At 45.9% G+C, this 19,878-nt stretch overlaps 1 protein-coding gene across 1 annotated transcript in view; it reads left to right on the forward strand.

Annotated features, from left to right (window-relative positions):
• The window catches only part of Cul1 (cullin 1), a 47,084-nt gene that overhangs the window by 14,504 nt on the left and 12,702 nt on the right, over positions 1-19,878 (forward strand). Inside the window, exons 2-8 of the mRNA XM_005404888.1 lie at positions 829-1,003; positions 2,360-2,527; positions 6,069-6,119; positions 6,347-6,437; positions 7,105-7,268; positions 13,254-13,416; positions 14,409-14,539. Coding sequence (XP_005404945.1) covers positions 829-1,003; positions 2,360-2,527; positions 6,069-6,119; positions 6,347-6,437; positions 7,105-7,268; positions 13,254-13,416; positions 14,409-14,539 — 943 coding nt within the window. The remainder of the gene's footprint in view (positions 1-828; positions 1,004-2,359; positions 2,528-6,068; positions 6,120-6,346; positions 6,438-7,104; positions 7,269-13,253; positions 13,417-14,408; positions 14,540-19,878) is intronic.

Genomic DNA, 19,878 nt, shown 5'->3' on the forward strand with positions numbered 1-19,878 from the left:
ATTCTTATTAATTCATTTGTAATGTTTTTTTGAAATAGCTTTCTTTACTGTCGCTTCTTAAAGAGTCTTTTCCTCACTAATGGGAAGTGTCTTCAGTGTAGTGGCATACCCTTACATACGCCAGACTGCTGCATTTTGTTGCTGTGTGTTGCTTCTCCATTTCCTGTTTTTAGCTCAGCCATCGTGCTTATAGGCTGTGGCGGCACGCAGGTCTCTGCCGTCCCTGTCCCAGCCTCTTCTCACTGCAGATGTCCCTGCTCCGGGCACGTGGGCGGTGATTGCAGACACCTGTCACCGCAGTGGTGCAGGGACTGCGCTCCCCGCATCCCTCACCTTAGAACCCAGCTGTGTGCATCCGCTTGTAAGATTTATAACAGGTGCTTCTGGAATTGTTACTTATAGCTGAACATCTTCACCAGCTGAGATTATTAGTAACTTGCTGTCTTTCCCGAAATAAATACTGTAATTGCTTTTCACTGTATTTGCAGTCTTTCCTTTCTACCTACTGCCAGTTCTTCCCACACCTAGGCTCTCACGAGGCAGCTTTCCCCGAAGTCAGGCACATGAGGCAGCCCGAGCGGTTGGGCTTCTTCCTTGGCAGTCATCCTGCGGGAAGTGCCGCGAGCTTTCCAGGCTGCATACACCCTTGTGAACGGGCGTCCTCACTTCTTCCTTACTTGGGAATGCAGGAGAGAGCTTTTTCGCACTGTTTCACAGGCTTTGGCTGATACATTGGGAATGCGTTGATAACAGAATACAAGGGAATGTGTTCGTCTCAGTCGCTGTTGTTGTGCATTCACGTGTTGGTTTCCTTAGCTCCTCTGCAAGCCATGTTTATAACTACTGCACTAGCGTACACCAGTCCAACCAAGCCCGGGGAGCTGGAGTGCCGCCTTCTAAATCAAAAAAGGGACAGACGCCCGGAGGAGCCCAGTTTGTTGGCTTGGAATTGTACAAACGACTTAAGGAATTTTTGAAGAATTACTTGACAAATCTTCTTAAGGTAAGGTGTTTTATGGCTGTGTTGAACATGTATAATAGAATATCTAAAAGGGGAAATAATGATTCCACCTTCAGTAAGCGCGGACAAGTCATCCATTTGTTCTTTGCTTTGGGCATTAACATGTGCGTGGAGATGTTCTAGTGTTGCTTATCACGTTGTGCAATGTAATCTTGGTTGTTACACGTGGTCGTGAAGTCTTTTCGAAAACTGCTGTGCTGTGCTCGGGATGAGGGTGGGGCCTACCGGTAACGCTGACCTCTGGGCTCTTCCGCTCGAGCCCTTGCTCAGCGCAGCGGGAGTCTTGTCCCTTTTCACCTTCTGCCCTTGTCCTGTCTTCATGGTCTGGAGCAGGCGTTGGGTAAACAGGTGACACCTTCATCGGTGCCACGTAGGCTGTGCAGACCGAGTGAAGACATCCCTACTCTCCTTGCAAACTTCCCAGGGATGCTTGGAGTTTAAAGACTCAGTTTATACCAATAATATGCAGACTTTTCAGCCGGTCTTATTTTACTAGCTAACTGGAAACACACCATTCCAACAGATTATAATTGATGGACCACAAATTTTGGGAATGTAGTATCACTTTCCTGACCCGGAAACAGCGTTTCTCGTGGCCTGCTGCAACCACTGTGTCCTTTCTTCTTTCTATCACTGCGTAGATTGAACATTGTGATTATTCTCTGGCACCAGAGTGAGGGACACGGTTTTGTGTTGTGTAAAAGATTGATAGGCCATCAGTGGTGTTTTTGCATTTTAAAGGTCCACCATAACCTAGAATGGCTTAGCTTTACACCTTGAAGTTTATTTCATATTACCTAAATGAACAAGAAATTTGGTTGTACCTAGAGGTGGTCAGGTTTTTGCATGGCTGGTTGGGTCACTTGAGTGCCATGATTTTGTAGATGTGTCACTGCCTAGGAAATCTGGTTTAAAGGTGCAAATCTCATGAAAAATAATTTTGGTAAATGCACACTTCGGTGAGATCTTACTAATGAAAAAATATTGTATTTACCTTCTTACATGTTAATTTTTTGACAGGAAAATATAAAAAATACAGGTGATTTTTAAGGTGAATTTCTTAATAAAAAGGAAACTGCCCTTACAGTCTAAAAGTTCAGGGAACTTTTATGAGCATGTGCATATTTAACGCCACAAAAAGAAGTTCTAGTTTAATTTGACGTGAAAGAATTTTTTACTGTGTTCTTGTGAGAATTTTTATTAAGCACCATGTTTCCGTACAGAGTAATGCCTAAGCCGTCAACAGTCATAATGGTTTGAGGCCGTAGGGTTTTCATTAACTTACATTTAGAACGTGGCAGACTAATCATCTTAAAGCTCTAGTGAACTTGTTTGCAGGATGGAGAAGATTTGATGGATGAGAGTGTACTCAAGTTCTACACCCAGCAGTGGGAAGATTACCGATTTTCAAGCAAAGTGCTGAATGGAATTTGTGCCTACCTCAATAGACATTGGGTTCGCCGTGAATGTGATGAAGGAAGGAAAGGAATATATGAAATCTATTCAGTAAGTTGGTTTTTTTTTAACTTTTCAAAAGTGTTTCTTGATTTGTCTTTCAGGAAAGGTACCTAAGCACATGTTAAAGCTGTTTTCAAAATGGGTAATTTCCTTTATTAGTACATGACCCTTAAATACATTGCGGCAAGAAAGTAGAAGGACAAGAAATTGGGATTCCAGAGTCCAGCTGCATACTTCTGCATCCACCTTGTGAAGTGGCGTCAGTTACTTGACTGGCCATTCATCTCACGTACAGCTGCCCTCATCTTGGCTCAAGATGCCCTGAGTCCTGCCAGACTGGAAACTCAGGCGCTAAAGATGGGCCCTCTGGTACTGTCCTGGCCTGAGAATTGTGCTTCCAGGAGGGGACCCTGAATGAGTTACACAGTCCCCTGTTAATATGTTTCTTCAGGGGCTGGGGATTTAGCTCAGTGGCACAGTGCCTGCCTGGCAAGCGCAAGGTCATGAGTTCAATTCCTGGTACCAGAAACAAAACAAAACAAAACAAAAACAAACAAACAAACAAAAAATATATATATATATATATATATTTTTTTTTTCAGTCAGCAAAGGATTTTTGGCCCCCATTGGTTTTCAAAGAATGGTCCTTAATCCTGCAACGTCAGCTCTCACCTGGGAGCTCAGCAGAAATGTAGCTCAGACCTCAGCCTAGACGAGGTCCGGAGGCGGAGCGGCAGTCTGTTGTGGGGAGCTCTCCAGGAGGCCTCGCGCGCGGGCGGAAGCGGCGTGAAGGAGCAGCTGAGGGAGGCCCCCCAGGGGCAGCCTGTCGGCTGTGGCCTGGCAGATGCACCCAGACAGGACCCGTTTTGTACCAGTGCTGTTAAAATAGCAAATTATACGTAATGAGGTGACCTTCACAGCCAGGATTGTCACTATAATAGCAATGTTTTATTTCACTTTTGACAAATTTAATTAAAAGAAAAACAGGAAACCCAGATGCACAAACTAATTTTATGATTTATGTAGCTCAATCCCCGATGCTCAAACTGTTGCCTCATGGTGGTCCTTTGTTATGTAGTTAGATTGTTTCACACAGCTTTCTAGGTTGCTTTTTGACCTGAGGTTTTTGTACTTCCCCTTCTTTAAACATTTTTTAGTTGACAAATCCATACGTATTTATCTCGTCCAGCGTGCAGCTTGCGCACATCGTACCTTGTGGGGTGGCGGCTGTTCTTCCTCCTGCCTTCTCCATGTAGAAGTGGTTTCTTGAGACTCACCGTTGGCAGAGTAGGAATCAGCGTGGTTTCGGTTGTTTCCTTTTTACAAACCCACTTGACCTACAGGATCTTGTGTACCATAGAGCAACTTCACAGATTCCCAAAAATCATGACAATTTTTAAAAACTTTTCTGTGTACTTTGTTCAACTGTGAAGGAGGAATACAGCATACAGAATATTCTATAGAGTGTTTCTCTCAGGATTCAACCAATCACTTATCATTGCTTTTATTGGAGGGGTTGGTTTTTTAAGGCAAGTTCTCACTGTACAGGCTGTCTTCAAACTCACTACATGGCCCAGGCTGGTCTCCAAGTCACACTAATTCTCTTACCTGAGTCTCCCGAGCGCTGAGATCACAGGTGTGCACCACCATGCCTGCCTATTAATTTTTATTTTATTTGTTTGTTTATCTTTGTGACAAGATCTCGCTGTGTAGTTCAGGCTGTCCCTGAACTCTACGTGTACGCTACACTGACTTCAAATTCACAGCAATCCTGTCTCAGCCTTCCGAGTGCTGGGATTACAGGCATGCACCACCACACCTGGCTATTTATTTATTTTTAAATCTTCTTTGAGAACACCTGCTTTCTGCATCCTCGAGTGCTGTAAGTTGTGGCAAAGGCTGATCAGTAACCCCCTAGAGATGCACTGCTCAGGCGAAGCTGCCGAGCTCGCCTGGAAGCCTGGGGAGCACCGGGCAGGGTGCAGCGTTCTCAGGGTGTCTCTCACGTGTGGTGCAGGATCTGCAGAAAATGGAGTTGCTTTATCATGAAATTGTTTCAGGACAGGTCATGAAGTTTTACTTTTTCCAAATGACTTTTGTTTCCTTTCTAATTAAAGGAAGTTGTTGGTTTCCTTTCAGATCAGTCAGTTTCATTATTAATACATTAAAGTGCTTCGTAAGACCTTTTCCCTGGTTTGTTCGAAGTGTTTTAAATGTACATTGCTGCTGCTTTCTCAGCTTGCCTGGCTTCAGGCGACAAGTTGTCAGGGTCCAATTAGGTGTGCTTAAGGGAGTCGTGATCTAGAGAAGTTGGGAGCAGAATTCCTCAGGTGTAGCAGCGCTTGCTCACAAGCTATAGGCGCAGTGTGGAGCTCCACTCACTCCTGCCTGGGAGCTGCGGCCAGACAGTGAGTGCCGAGACTAGGCTCTGCAGGGAGAGGTTGCTGCGCCCCTGGCGTGACAGTCCCCTGGAAAGTGAGGCTCTTCCTTCACGGGTCTTTCAGATGTCAGAATCACGAAATCTTATTTTTGTTCCAATATCAGCCTGCAGTGGACATTGTTTATGCTTTTTCAAAAGTATTTTTCTCTTAAATATTGCCTATAGTTTCTTTATTTTAGTAGAGTCGGCACTTTAAAAATTCTTTATGTAATAAACTAAATTTATATACAGTCTTAGAAGTATCAGTTTGATCATATCATTAACTGTGGGAAAAATAAGACTAATGGCATTTATGTTTAAATAAATTTCTCAAAAGTTTGTGTGTTAAACTCTTAAAAATTTAAATTTTATTTCAACTAATGTGCCATGCCACAGTTTAAAAATCACGTACAGGGGCTGGGGATTTAGCTGAGTGGCAAAAGCGCCTGCCTGGCAAGCGCAAGGTCGTGAGTTCGGTTCCCAGTACCGGAGAAAAAAACCAAAAAAAAAAAAAAAAAATCACATACAAATCTAAAATTCCTGTTTCAGAGCATCTTTATAGTGCTTAGTCAGAACATCTCCTGTGGGATGTGAAGGGAGATAGAAGAACAGGCTATGTTTGTACACTCAGTCAAAAAGCAGATCTCCTGAACAAACACATTAATACAAGTGCAGTGAGAGGTCGGGATGATGAACATACCATGAACTGCATCCATTCCAAGTACATAGCTCGATGCATTTATAGTTGTATACGTACATGAAACCCCCACCATGATTGAGACATAGAACTTGGTGATTTTCATAATCCGTAATTTATCTTACTGTTAGAAAACTTTGATAAACAGATTTATTTTATCAAGTGTTAGGTCAAAAATTAAGTTTATTTGATCCAGGGAACAAGTGTATAGGTTGCGACCAGTCCTTTAAGCTGAGAAGAATACTGTCCTGACATTGTCTTTCTGTCTTGGTTGTTAACGGGAGCTGGTCGGTGCCTGTCCTTCGTAGCTGCTGAAGTGGTTACCTCCGTGAGCAGCTCTTGATCTCAGATTTTACAGGTTATAATGTGGAAATTTTGATAAAATGTGGGATTCAGTTTATTTCCTGACTTTGATCTTAGAAAAACAAAAGCACAGATATTTAAACTTCCTTTTTTTTTTTTTTTTAATCCAGCTTGCATTGGTAACTTGGAGAGATTGTCTATTCAGGCCATTGAATAAACAGGTACCTACTTATGTGAGCCTGTGTGTGTGTGTGTGTGTGTGTGTGTCTGTTTCTTTTTAAAACCCCTTCCTGATGTCATTACTCAGCCTTTGTGTTCTTCTCATGTTTAAAATCCACGAGAGCATTTCTCACCCTGCGTTGTTTGTGGCTTTGACCCCCGCAGGATATGTAATGGTGTCTGTTGTATTCTGTAATCTGCGAATAACTTTCCTGTGTTCTTTCTAAAGGTAACAAATGCTGTTTTAAAACTGATTGAGAAGGAAAGAAATGGTGAGACCATCAATACAAGACTGATTAGTGGAGTTGTACAGTCTTATGGTAAATAATGTCCCTTTAATTTATTCACTTTTCATATCACATGGAAATTATTACAATATCAGACAGATTCATTTAAAAATATTTTAATACCATCAGGAATGTTGCTAGCTAAGTCAGTGTGATTTTTATTTGACTTTACTCATCATAACAGTTGTTTGATCCTTGTGCCTTAAGGAAATTCTGGTGAAAAAGAAATTTGAATTTTTTTCTTTTCTGGTCACATATTGAATTACTATTTATATACTGTGGTAGTGTTATTGAGCTAAATGATAACCAGAAATCTATATCAGCTTGAAAAATTGAGATCGAGAAACTGATAAAGTAATACAATGTCTTTAAAACTTGGGTAGCATTGTTATTTCTTTGAAAGTTTAAATATGCAATTTTTATTGTTTTTGGAAAGGTAAAAAATTCTCCAGGTGAACTTTATGATAATTTTGAAGTATTCCTGGCCATGGGTCATTAATTATTATTATTATTTTAATACAACTTGGATTTTTTTCTTTTACTGAAACAAATGTACCTTAGTACTAGTAAATAAGTTACCTTAGACCTTCCATTTCCATTGACTTTTAAGCATAACTGAAACTGAATGCTACACCTAAGTATTTTCTGTGAAATATAACAAAAATAGGGTAATTGAAATACAGCTCATATTTATTTCTAGTGGAATTGGGGCTGAATGAAGATGATGCATTTGCAAAGGGCCCTACGTTAACAGTGTATAAAGAATCCTTTGAATCTCAATTTTTGGCTGACACAGAGAGATTTTATACCAGAGAGAGTACTGAATTCTTGCAGCAGAACCCAGTTACTGAATATATGAAAAAGGTAAGCGTAAATACAGTACGTAAAGCAGCCTTACGTTGTACGGTCATTGCGCCTCAAACGACCTCTTAGCACACACAGTCTCCACACGAGTCCTGTGTCGGCACTGTGTCCTGTGGTGTCCCCACGCATGTGTGTGCTTCTCCTGCGTCTCTGGGGGCTGCTGTGAACCTGCGATGGTTGTGACTGAGTGTGTGACTGCACGCCTTTCGTGGTTTCGGTTGTTTCTCCTGGGTGTGGATCTGTGTCTAATGAGCGTCGTAGTCTCACCAGTGAGACAGCTTTAAGAAACAAATATTTTTCAAGTTTGCTGACATTTTAAGTTTCTGCTCCTATAACATCCCCTTCGGAGCTGTAACACTGCTTTCAAGTTGCATTGGAGGAGCGGTCCTTTGGAAACAGGAGGATCTGCATCCTGACTTGAGTGAGAACAGGCAAGGCCGACCCGTGTGTCACACACCCTTTGCTGTGCTAAGTGATGTTACATGAGGTCCTTGTAGGGTTGTTCATCGTTCTCTTCCTTGGAGATGCAGGTATCCCAGACATAGGCTCTGAGGAGTGACTAGGTCAGGAGTTGCCGAACATTCTCTGTACATGGGCAGATCGTGACTGCTTTAGGTTTTGTGGACTTTGTGTGGACAGCTGAAGCGGTTCAGCTCTGCTGTTGTAGGGCAGGAGTGGCATGGCGGCACGTAAACAACCAAGTGTGACAGGGTTCTAGTAAAACTTCTATTAAAAACAAGCATCGTCGGGGTTTGGCCTACAGGCTGTCGTTTGCTGACCCCTGAACTAGTGGTACTCGTAGAGTCCAGGGAGTCTGGAGCGAGCTGAGTTTGATGCCTGCTTTGCCCCTTATTCCTACTCACTTGGATAGTGAGTGGGCTGCAGAGATAGAAGGTCAGTCAGCATAGGAAGTTAGTAAAAGCCACAGCTCCGTGCCCATCTCACGGGGAAGGTCTTGCCCCGCTGGCGGTGTCCGGATGCATTTTCCCAGGGAGGACAGTGCTCCCAAGTGGAGCTCCTAAGTTTGAAGGTGAAAGTCCTTGACAAACAGTTTTTCTCATAATCTAATGATGAAACAAATCAGAAATACTACACTTGGGATCCTTATAGTTCTTTGTGCATGTTTTGGGTTAAATTGTATTTGTGTGCAGACTGAGTCCCAGTGAGGCGGGCGTGTCAGACAGCTGCCTACCAGATGGACTTCTGAAATGCATCCTTTCTGAGCCTTCACCTTGTCTGTAACTGTATTTTGTAGTACGACAGTGTTGTTTTCTTAAACACCTCTCTTACTGAGCCTTTCCTGTAGATGGTGATTTTGTAAAAGCTGTGTTTTTATTTATTTATTTATTATTATTATTATTTTAAAGAGTAAAAGAAGGATAACACAGTAATGGGGGGGGCTTACCGAATTACAGACAAAGTGGTAGGAAATTATCAATGGTTGTTGTTTTACATACTGTTATCTACAAGATAGTTTCTCAGGTAAACAAATAGATAAATAATAGTGAGCTACAGACAGAAGTGGTACGTTATTATCAACGGTTGTTGTACTATTTGGTATCTTCAAAGCGGTTTCTAAAGAAAATAAATAGAGCTATACATGAGTGACCAATTGAATAATCATTGACTATTCTCAATGGTTGTTGTAGGAAATGCATAATAATAAACATATATCCATTTATGAAATAGCATAGGAACAGTACAAACATTACAGAGTTATGGGCAGATTAGTAGGAAAATATCAATGGCTGCTGTAGTACACAGTGGTATCTTCAAAGTGGTTTCTCAGAAAGACAGAGATATGCAAGAAAGATGTAACAAGTAGTTGCAGCCTAATGGTTGTAAAAAATAGTGTAGTACCTCCTCACCAGTGACTCCTTTCACTGAGGTGTGACGGCTGGAAGGAAGGCCAGGATTGAAAAGAAGGACCGAGAGACTTGCACCTGTGTCTAGCAACAGGCTGTTTTCTTTTTCCTCTATAGTCATGATTACCCGGGGCTCCTCCATGGAGATGACAGTCTAGCCAGAGGGAGAAGGCAGAGTATGCCCCGGGCCCCCTCATTCCTGTTGGACTAACTGGTAGGATGGGTCTGAGCTCTGGGGCCTCAGCTTCAGAGGGCAGACCGATCTCCAGTGGTCACCTTTGTATTCAAGGCATGGCCCATGGGGCCTCTTAGGGCAGTCCCTCTTGAGGTGGCCTGGCTTTTAACAGCAGTAGCAGATGAATGCAGTCATCAAGTTCTTCTTGGGGCCCCAAGAGTCAGACTTAGGGTCTGTTTCTGTCAGTGCTGCAGCAAAAGCAGCTGCTTTTCTTGGTCTCTTTGTTTTCTCTCCTTGGCCTCCTCTCATCAGAGCTATAGAATACTGAGGAGGCAATTCTTACTAACCTCTCAAGTGAGCCATCTGGGGTGAAAGCCATTTTTGTAGCTTTTTCTCTCCAGGCTCCCAGCGCATTGGGACCCCACAACCACTTAGTGTCCTCTCCCCAACCATCAGCACAGGCAGCAGGAATCTGGGTGCAGACCTCTCCAGAGCTCCACGTGCTCCTCCACTGCAGCCTGTACTGTCAGGGGAAGAATGGCTTCCAGGGGCTCTCCTCAGGTATTGGGCAAGGTCCTCCTAGTTTCCAGCTTCTGAACGGCTCTCGTGACCCTGGTCAACTAGACTTCTGAGTCTTCGTTCTCATGTTCTCTGGGTCCTTGTTTAGTAGCTGCTTCTCCACTGACTCTGGACCTTTCTGGTTCTCAACGGCAGGGCCAAGAGCGACCCGTTGTGAGGCATGTATTCCCAGGGTTTCTCCATGTCGGGATGATTCATGCACATCCCCAGGCGGGTCTCCGCGGCCAGCACGTGGCAGGCCAATTGTGTCATTGCTTCTCTGTGCCATGATATTTCTCGACCTTGCATCAGTGGCTGGCCTGAGGGTCAGTGTGTGCCAGTGCATGCTGCCACGCAGCTTCCCAGGCAACAACTGCCTACCTCCCAGGTGCCGGCACAGCTAGGGTCCAGCTCAAAGGTCTATGCTCCCTGCCGCGTGGCTTCCTGGGCACCAACTGCCCACCTCCCGGGTACCTGCACGGCTAGGGTCCGGCCCAAAAGCAAAGCTGTGTTTTTAAGTGGAGCCTCTCAGCAGGGTACACATCCCCAATAGTCCCAAGCCTGACCTTTTTGTGGACTCTTCATGTAGCGATCGGCTCGCTTACCTGTGCATCATGGAGTGCATTTCTCTGGAGGTGTTAAGGTTTGGCCCAGATCCGCCTGGTGTGTTCTAGACCTGCCTGAGGAAATCTGTAATGCACTGACTCGGTAAGCACAGGTCTTGACTTCCACCATACAATCGGTTCTGCTCTTGTTCTAGAAGCCTGCAACTCCACAGAACAGTGAGTCGTTTGAAAGCCCTCCCCTACCTTCATAGGCATCAGTTTTAACCTTTCTGTTCAACTTCCTCACCCATGAAATAGGAATAATAATAGTAGATTATTATGAGAATTACATTAGTTTGAATTTAGAAACCACCTAAAATGAGATTTCAAAGTACATGTGTATATATGCACGTTAGATGAGTGTGTGACGAAAAGCAAGTCTGGCGGAGAGGTTTGGCCCCACACATACCTTGCAGCAGAACTGTAGGGTAAAGGTAGCCCGTTTCATTCAGTAACTTAGGGAGAAGTGATGTTAACATTAAAACAGACTAGCGCAGCACACAGCTCATGAGCAGTATTGGTGAAGAGCAAACCGTGAAGAGAAATACTGTGCCTAGAGCAGCTACCCTGGGCTAAATGTTCGAATTCCTTGGGGGTCTCTGTTTTTCTGTTTTCAGAAGTCATTTAGGTGAGACACGAGAATCTGCAGCTCGTTTTTCAAGGATGACTGAATAATTTAGGCCACCTTAGGGTCTTTACTATAAGGAACTGCTCCTAATAAAAGAGCTTGGTTTTATATTGTCGTTTGATTGTTTGGTTTTTGTTTTTGTTTGTTTCTTTATCTTGTCCTTTGAATTGCCCTTGGTATTCTGGTATCATTGTCTGCTGATCAGGAGCGTGTTTGTCCAGGGGTCGGTAAAGAACGTACGTGCCTGTCCTGTGTGCTGCACACTGGGCTCTTGGTTTCCTCCCAGTCCAGGAAGCCAGCCATGAGCGCCCTCTTGCTCAGGCCTCATCACTGTCCTGCTGCTCGGTCTCTGCAGGAAGCCTCTGAAGAGCATGGCCACTCTTTTGAGCTCAAGAGGGGAGAAGCCGGGGCCCCTCAGAGAGCGACTCAGCCGTAAGGTCCAAAGCCGGTCTTCGTCTGGGAAGGGGCAAGACTGTTCTTCAGAAAGCGGATGCAGCTTCAGCCAGAGACAGCAGCGCCTCCGCGGGCCTGTGCGGTGTGCTGGGCTGCTGCAGCCTTCGTTCTAGAGGGCCAGGCCGAGCCGTGCAGCAGGATCTGCACCCCTAACATCCCTCATGTCCTAAAGAGCTCTGTGATCAGAGAAATAGAATGGCACACTCGTTGCTGACTCTTGGAAAAAACAGAACCAGCCCTCGAGCCCTGGGATGTTGTTCCTGCGTATGTTTGTAACCCGAATTGCACTGTTGCTGTGGGTTTCTTGGTTAACGAATTGTAAACGTATTTTACACTTACTTTAGTGGGCAGTGCTGTTTCATTCACCAAATTATGCTAGAATTTGTCGTACAAATTTTACTTTTTAATTAGGTAAAATTAAGCGCCTCAGTTGGGTAACTTGAAAATTGTTAGGCTTACTTGTGCACTCCTTGCTCTGCTCCTCTCTCCTGCTTTTACTTGGATGTACTGGCTTGTTAGCGGTGAGCACGCAGTAAGCGTGTCGACCTTTCCGCGCACACTGCAGGTCCTGTCCGAGCTTGTCTGCCCCTCACTCTCCGTCAGATGTGCCGAGGCGCCCGCTGCGCGCTCTGGCTGGGTGGTGCCCCTCAGGTGCTCCGTGTAGGCTCCGCGCGGTCCCTTCTTCACTTTACGTTTTCTTGGCTACTGGGTGTTCATTTCCAGTTTTTCCAGATTTATGCAAAATTATTTCAAATCTGAAAATGATTCTGGGCAGTTTTTGGACAATACGGCCTGCTTGCAATTCAAAATACAATTTTTATCTTTATTCAGATCACCTGAACCATTTGAAATTACTGAAATTTCTTCCTTGCTTTGATAATTTTGTAGCTCCTCTTTGACACTTTTTACCACGTATTTCTGGTGCTGGGTTCTAACACACCGTGACATCCACCCTTCTGTTCCTTCTTCCACCGCCTGTTTCCCGCTCTTTGTTGGGAGGAAATGCAAGAAATTAAGGTGTGTTACCCAGTGAGTTTCAGAAGTACACATTATACTCAGGCTGAGCTGGGTTTTAAAGTCCCGTTGCTGAGTTTCTTTCAAGTAGTCATGTCTGGAACGATACTGGTGTGGCCCCTCACTTCCAGCGGCTTTCGGTCCAGAATAGAGGTTCTTACTATGGTGTCTGCATACCGAAAGGACTGTGGGTTTCTGGGGACAGGTGGGGAGGTTACCCCAAAAGATGGAATACCACTAAAGCGAGAAGGTGGTTGAATAGTAATGACTGTAACGTTGGCAGACTTTAAAGGGGAATTCGGTTGGTTGGTTGGTTTGTTTTTTGTCCTTTTTTTTTTTTTTTTTTGAGGCAGGGTTTCACCGGTGTAGTTCAGGCTGACCTTGAGCTCACTTTGTAGCCTAGGCTGGCCTCGAACTCACAACAATCCTCCTGCCTCAGCCTCCTGAGTGCTGGGATTACAGGCATGCACCACCACACCCGGCTTAAAGAGGAATTTGAAAAGTGGGAAAAACGAGACAGTCTCACTGGCTCTTCAGCTATGGCTGGCATTTGCTCAAAAACAAAAGTCCCCTTTCCTTTTTTTCTTAATCATATTTTATTAGAGCAGATTTGAAGGCTAACTTGCCATTATTCACACAACAGTTCTTTAGCAGCAAATGAAAACCGTTGCCTCACATTAACTCTAGGCAGAGGCTCGTCTGCTGGAGGAGCAGAGGAGAGTCCAGGTCTATCTGCATGAGAGCACACAGGATGAGCTGGCCCGGAAGTGCGAGCAGGTCCTCATCGAGAAGCACCTGGAAATTTTCCACACGGAGTTCCAGAACTTGTTGGATGCTGACAAGAACGAAGGTGGGCTAAGACTCGTGACGGGTAGGTGCTGTACTTCCTGTTGCACTGGTATCTGGGATTTCAAATGACTTGAAATCCCAGCCTTGGGGCCCGTGGCATTACCAGTGCCTGTCATTTCCGAAGAGCTGTCAGGTGTGGACTGTGGTAACAAGTTCTGACCTCCGTCAAGTATTTTGGGTATCGGTTTGGAGAAGGAGGATCTTTCCAGTTCAGTCTGCTGCATGCACTTTAACAGTAAATGATACTACCCCCAGTGGTTTTTCTTCCTTTAAACATTCTCCGAGGTGAGAGAACTGTTGTTTACATTTTTCTTAGTTTCCTGTGTTTTACTGTCATGTTAGGAGCTCAAACATCCCTGTTTGGATTGGGGATTTTTCTTATGTGTCCCTCATATATTGAATATATGCTGCACATATTTATGAAATGAGGAACTTGGGGGACTGACTACCTTGTGACTTGTTCGTACAGTTGAAATAGCTATCCATTTTCTTAAATATTTTCATTTTTTAAAAACCAATAGTTGAGTGCCTATTATGTGTCAGACACTAGTATGTCAATCTTGAGAACCTTAGAAGTATTGAGTGCAGTTTTTTTTTTGTTTTGTTTTTTGTTTTTCTCCGGTACCAGGAACCGAACTCACGACCTTGCGCTTGCCAGGCAGGCGCTTTGCCGCTGAGCTAAATCCCCAGCCCCTAAGTGCAGTTTTTTATTTAAAAGACTTATCTAGTCTTCTGTTAGTGGATTCTAATAAGGGGGAAAATAAACCTATACAATCTGCAAAATAAACTTCTCCAATAGCCTAACTTCATTGTTACTTTCGGCAAAATATACATATACCAAAGAGAAAATGTTGTGTTATAATTAAATGTTTTTAGTTAGGATCTAAAAATACCTAGGAGAGAATATTTTTCATCTCAATATAAATATATAACTAGGGGAACAGATACGCAGAGTTTGTTCCCGTGCTTAAAGGTGCCGCTTTCTTCTTTCAGACTTGGGGCGCATGTATAATCTTGTATCTCGAATCCAGGATGGCCTGGGAGAATTGAAAAAGCTGCTGGAGACGCACATTCATAACCAGGGTCTCGCGGCGATTGAGAAGTGTGGAGAAGCTGCTCTGAACGTAAGTGACACCGCGTCGAGAGCAGTTGGAGCTGCTCGCACACGAGTGCAGGTGTACGCTGTGCGTCCCCATCACAAAGCTGAGAGGTTAAGACTTTGCCTGAAACTCTCACAGAGAACTTGTGTGACTTTTTGAAATAAGTTCGCAAGCCTCTTAACTTAGCAAATGCACCCTTGAGTCATTCTCCGGCACCTTTTAGGGACGGAAGCTGTCAGATTTTTTGCTTTTGCACTTCATTGTCCCTGACTGCCTAACAGAAAAGCTCCTAAAAACTTGCTCTGCCACTGCTGGCACCACGGTGACCTGGCGTTGCTGGCGCCCCTCATACACCCCGGCCCCAGAGCTGCGCTGAGCTGTCTGTCGTTCATGCGGTGGTTTTACATAGGAAGTATCACAGTTTTTGGATTTTAATTTCAAAAGTGCTTGGGAGAACTAATAGAGAAGAAAAGGCTCCAAAATGCAGCTGGTTCTTATGCCTGAGTTCAGAAAACTTTGCTCTCTGTGATTTCATTTTGCTTCCTTTTAATTTTATGAAAATACTTCCCTTAAAATGTTTTTCTTGAAACCGTGCTTTGCTATGGTCTTTGGGAGGTTCTTTTTCCACACTGAATTTGGAGGTTGCTGCCTCATTCAGGATGATGTAAAGTCCTTTGTGTTTATGAAATGCTTAGCCTGACTATGGGAGGGAGTTGGTGTCGTAATGGTGGTGTTGTGAAAAAGATCTTCTAAGTGAAAAGGCAGATTCACTATGAGCTCAAGTGTAAGCCCCCGGGCTGGACCAGTGTGCCGTTCACCTACTGGCCTCAGCCGGCGTGCCTGCCCTGTAGGCCTCTGTGGACAGGCAGTGCGCGTGCGCAGGGCGCTGGCGTCTGACAGCCCTTAGCAGCGCTGAACGCTGTTCCTCTCAAGTGTACGCAATTTTTTAAATACATAATTTGAAACTCACTGGATGTGATGGTACACACATGTAACTACAGTCCTTTGGGAGGCCGAGGCAGGAGGATTGCCAGTTTGAGACCAGCCTGGGCAACTCAGTGAGACTTTCTCAGAATAAAAAGGCTGGGGTGTAGTTCATTGCTCTTAGGGGTCAATCCTCAGTGTTGAACCTGAACAATCTTTTTAATTGTCCTTACATTTTGATGGCTTCTTTTCTTCCTAACTGAAGGTTCCTGTTAAAAAGGCCAGACAGGTGCTGGTTGTGGTGGTGCGTGTGATCCCAGCACTGTGGGAGGTTGAGGCAGGAGGATCGCAAGTACAAGCCTAGCCTGGGCTACTTAACAGCTTGGTGAGACGTGGTCTCAGAATTTAAAAGTGAAAAGAGGACCAGGGATGCAGCTCTGTGCAGAGGCCCTGACTCACTGCCCAGAGCCAGCGGGGGGCCCCCGATAGGCAGGGGGGTACACACAGCCCAGGGATTCACAAGGGCCAACGTGAGGTAAGACGACACCCTTCGCAGCAAGTCTTCCACAGGTGGTCTCACACTCAGCTTTACTCTGGACAGCAGAGCCGGATAAACCACTTAGCTTCCCTTGAAATGAGTTAAGTGCTAAGTTTAGTGGATCATCAGACAAGCATGATAATCATGGATGAGAGGCGGGTATGGCAGCACATTCCTGTAATCCAGCACTCAGGAGACAGAGGCAGGAAGATCACTGCAGGTTCAAGGCCAGCCTGAACTACATAGTGAGACCCTGTCTCAAAAAACAAAAAAAAAAATAGCCAAGCGTGGTGGTACACAGCTATAATTCCAGCCCTCAGGAGGCTGAGGCAGGAGGATCGCTGAGTTCAAGGCTAGCCTAGGCTACGTAAGCAAGACGCTGTCTGTAAGTAAGCAGATAAATAATCATGGATTAATGAAGGAGGGTTTGCTTTTTTGTGTGAAATGTTATATTAAACAGTGAGATTGGCTGGCCTTAGGGGCTTCACATTTTATCTGTATATAATTAAAAGTACCAGAAAAAAAGAGGTTATTTGAATTAGTAAAAATCAGTTATAATACATAATTTTTGGTGGGACTTAATTACTTTGAGAAAATGATTTTTTTAAAGTTTGAAAACCTTTCTCAGTCCATTTGAATCATAGGCTCTAAGAATTATTTACAGTTAGCATATTTAATGTCATAGAAGGCATTCACTAAGTGGTGTTTGTTGCGGGGGTTACTGGTTGGTTCTCGTTTTGTCTTAAGGCACAGTCTCATTCTGCATTCCAGGCTGGACTTGAACTCACGGCTGTCCTCCTGCCGTGGCTCCCAGGTTCTGGGCTTGTGTGTGTGCTGCCGTGCCTGGTGTAAGTTTTTTTTGAGGGCAAAAGTTTCATCGTGTGCTGATCTTGCGTCTTGCTCCGAATGGTACTACTTACGTTAAATTCCACACCTTTGTTCTTGCAGTGCTGGGGGCCACACTCGGGGCCTCCCACTGGCGCTGACCACTGAACTACATCCCCACCCCGCTCTGCTTCACTTTGAAACAGGGCCTCACTTAGCCAGGCTGGCCGCAGACTTGCAATCCCTGCTGCAGTCTCTCCCGCAGCTGGGATCACAGGTGCACACTCGGCCCGGGCCCACAGAGAGACAGTTTCTTACCCGTCTGGAACTGTGATCCCATTTATACCATTCATTTGGTTCAAAAACACCCTTCCTGCTAATGTCTGGCGTAGACTGAGATTATTACCAGTTTCACATTCAAACGGTATTTTTGTGGCAGATACCTCAAAGCCTACATGTCAATTTTTCTTGAGGAGTTTTAAAAAACATATTTAAAAGCAGTTACAAAATGAAAAGCTATTTCTGAGTAACCAGCTCAAGGGGAGTTTCCCGGGGCATTTCCCTGGGCACTTGATAAAAACTGGCCGCCGTACCCCAGAGTGCCTGACCGCTGAAAGATGAGCCTCCAGCCTGTGCTGTTTTTAGATGCCCGTGCCCGGCAGGGCACCCCGAGGAGGGGCCTGGTACTGCTGAAAATGTGAATTGGTGTCGATAGCATACGGCTAAATCCATGGAGCATGGTTAGGGAAGCAAGGGTGGTTTGTCACAGAAAACTGTTTTCTCTAAGTGAACAGATACACAATTGTCGTTTTCAAGCCTAGATACCCACGATACACCTTTCAGCAGAGGGAGGACTCCAGTCACCCACAGTCGTTATGGAAGCACATGTCTAGCCCAATCAGTCCTTCTGCCGCCTCAAACTAAGTTCTGATGTAACCCTTCCTGTGTGTTTACGCAACCTGAAGGGACCGCCGCTTGGCCCAGGCCCGTTAGGGGCCGCGCGCACCCTCCTTCCACCTGTCCTCACGGAGACGGGCCCCCTCCTGGCTCCTGGGTTGAATGAGGTTAGTGGCTCCTGAGGGTGCTCTGTGGGCCTCTGCTGATGACTCAGCTTCCCCAGTCCTTGTAAAATCCAGCGTTTGCGGCTCTGATCACCCAGCCTGACCCTCGTCCACCGACAGTTGTGGTGTCGGCACGGTGACTTGAAAGCCTTAGGAGAGACTTCGCCTTAGGACCGAATGAAGGTGCAGGTGTGCGACGCAACTCGGGGAGGGTCTCACATCGCAAAGGCCATGGTTGCTGTAACCGGTGCCCTCGGAGTGGGACGTGCCTGCGTTACAACAAAAAATACTGGAACTTGAAGGAAGCTCTGGTATTTACGTACATCTCCTATGAGACCATTCCCCTTCGCTCAGTGTGGCCCAGACAGGCCAGGTGTGCCGGACCCACCAGCCACGGGTTGGGCACACCTGGGTAAGAGCCCATAGCGCAGAAAGCGGAAAGTGGTGATGATCACAGGTTTCTTAAGTATGGACAGAGACCTAGAGCCATGGTGACAAGAGAAATGATGATAGTTAAAGCAGAAAGTAGCAGACAGGTTAAAATAAGGAAAGTAGAAAACAATTTTTAGATCCTAATGCATTTATCTGTAGTTTTAAACTTTAAGCCGCATACAGTCTGAAAGACTTAATAGTCCTGCTTATTGAAAAAGGTGAAGTGATGGGTAGAAAAGCTGCGTTAAGAAAATGTGTGTCTCGTGTTACTAAGTGGCTTGTGAGCCTCACATTTCTGTTTTTCTGGGGGGTGGGGCACCTCAGAAATGTGGGTGATGGGGAAAGCCAGTCCCTGGTTAAAGATTTGCACAGGTGATTTTTTGTTTTGTTTTGTTTTTCTTTGAGACAGGGTCTTGCTGTGTGGTTCAGGCTGGCGTTGAGCCTGACCTGGAACTCACAGCCATCCTCCTGCCTAGGCCTCCTCAGTGCCGGGGTTATAGGTGTGTGCCACCAAGTCCGATAGGTGATTGTCAGAGTGGAAATCTTACTACAGTCAGGTTGTCAGCTGTGTGTCTCCACAGTGGGTGGTTTGGGAGTGTGTGTGTGTCTGGGAGGGTGGGACTCGGGCCTGTCTTCTGTTCGTGTGGAGATAAGTCAGCGCAAAGACAAGCGCTTTCAGGAGGGAACACGCTGCCCCAGAGGAACAGCCACGTGATGTGTTTGTTACTTCTTGAGGCTTTGTTTCTTCCTCCTCTTGTCAAGAAAAAGCTGCCCAGCCTAAGGACGGTGGGCGGCGCCGGGCCAGGCCCGTGCCTCGCGGGGTCTGTTGTTGCCCGCGTGTCCTCAGAAGGCTTGGTATCCATTCGCGACCCGCTCTAGTTGCCTCTGGCTGAATGAGGACAGGTGCCCCGGGGGCTCTGGGAGCGAGCGGCTCCCAAGGACCGCTCAGGCCTGCTGCTCACCTGCAGGCGGAGGGACGTCCCCTGGCCCGTAGCGGCCCGGAGCCCTCCGCTGACAGGGTGCTTGGGTGGCACTGACTCACTAGCAGGCGTTGGAGTGCTGCAGTGACGGCCACAACTGACGCGCGGTCGTGCCCAGCTTCATACGGGCTCTGCGTGAGGGAAAGCCTTGAGCCTCTTGGCGTGTCGTCTTTTGTTGTTGTGTCCCTTTCGAAGGATGCATAAGATAGACTCGTAAAGTATATTTTCCCTCACCGAGGCTGTATAAGCATCACGCGAGCCCCACGGGCCCCCCCGAGCCAGTGCCCGTGAGAGGCTGCCAGTGGCAGGTCGCGAGCGGCCCTCTTGCAGCGGGCTGGAGAAACCTTCCTGAGAAGACTTGGCAGGTAAGAGGCTCCTGCCTGGGAAGCCCGGAGAGGCCTCTCTCCGGCCCTCGGAGCCGCCTGCCGGCCCAGGACTTGGACACACTCTTGCACTCCAGAGCCCCGCTGCAGCGCCTCCTCGCTGGCCACCTGCCTCACCCTGCCGGGTCTTCCTGCGTACAGAGAACCTTGGGTTTGGAGCCTGCTTGGCTCTTGGCAGAGGTTTCTTCTCATGCAGAAAATCCTCCTGGGCTTTTCTTGG

This window comes from Chinchilla lanigera, unplaced genomic scaffold, assembly GCF_000276665.1.
Source record: "Chinchilla lanigera isolate Chin_1 unplaced genomic scaffold, ChiLan1.0 scaffold00090, whole genome shotgun sequence".
NCBI lineage: Eukaryota > Metazoa > Chordata > Mammalia > Rodentia > Chinchillidae > Chinchilla > Chinchilla lanigera.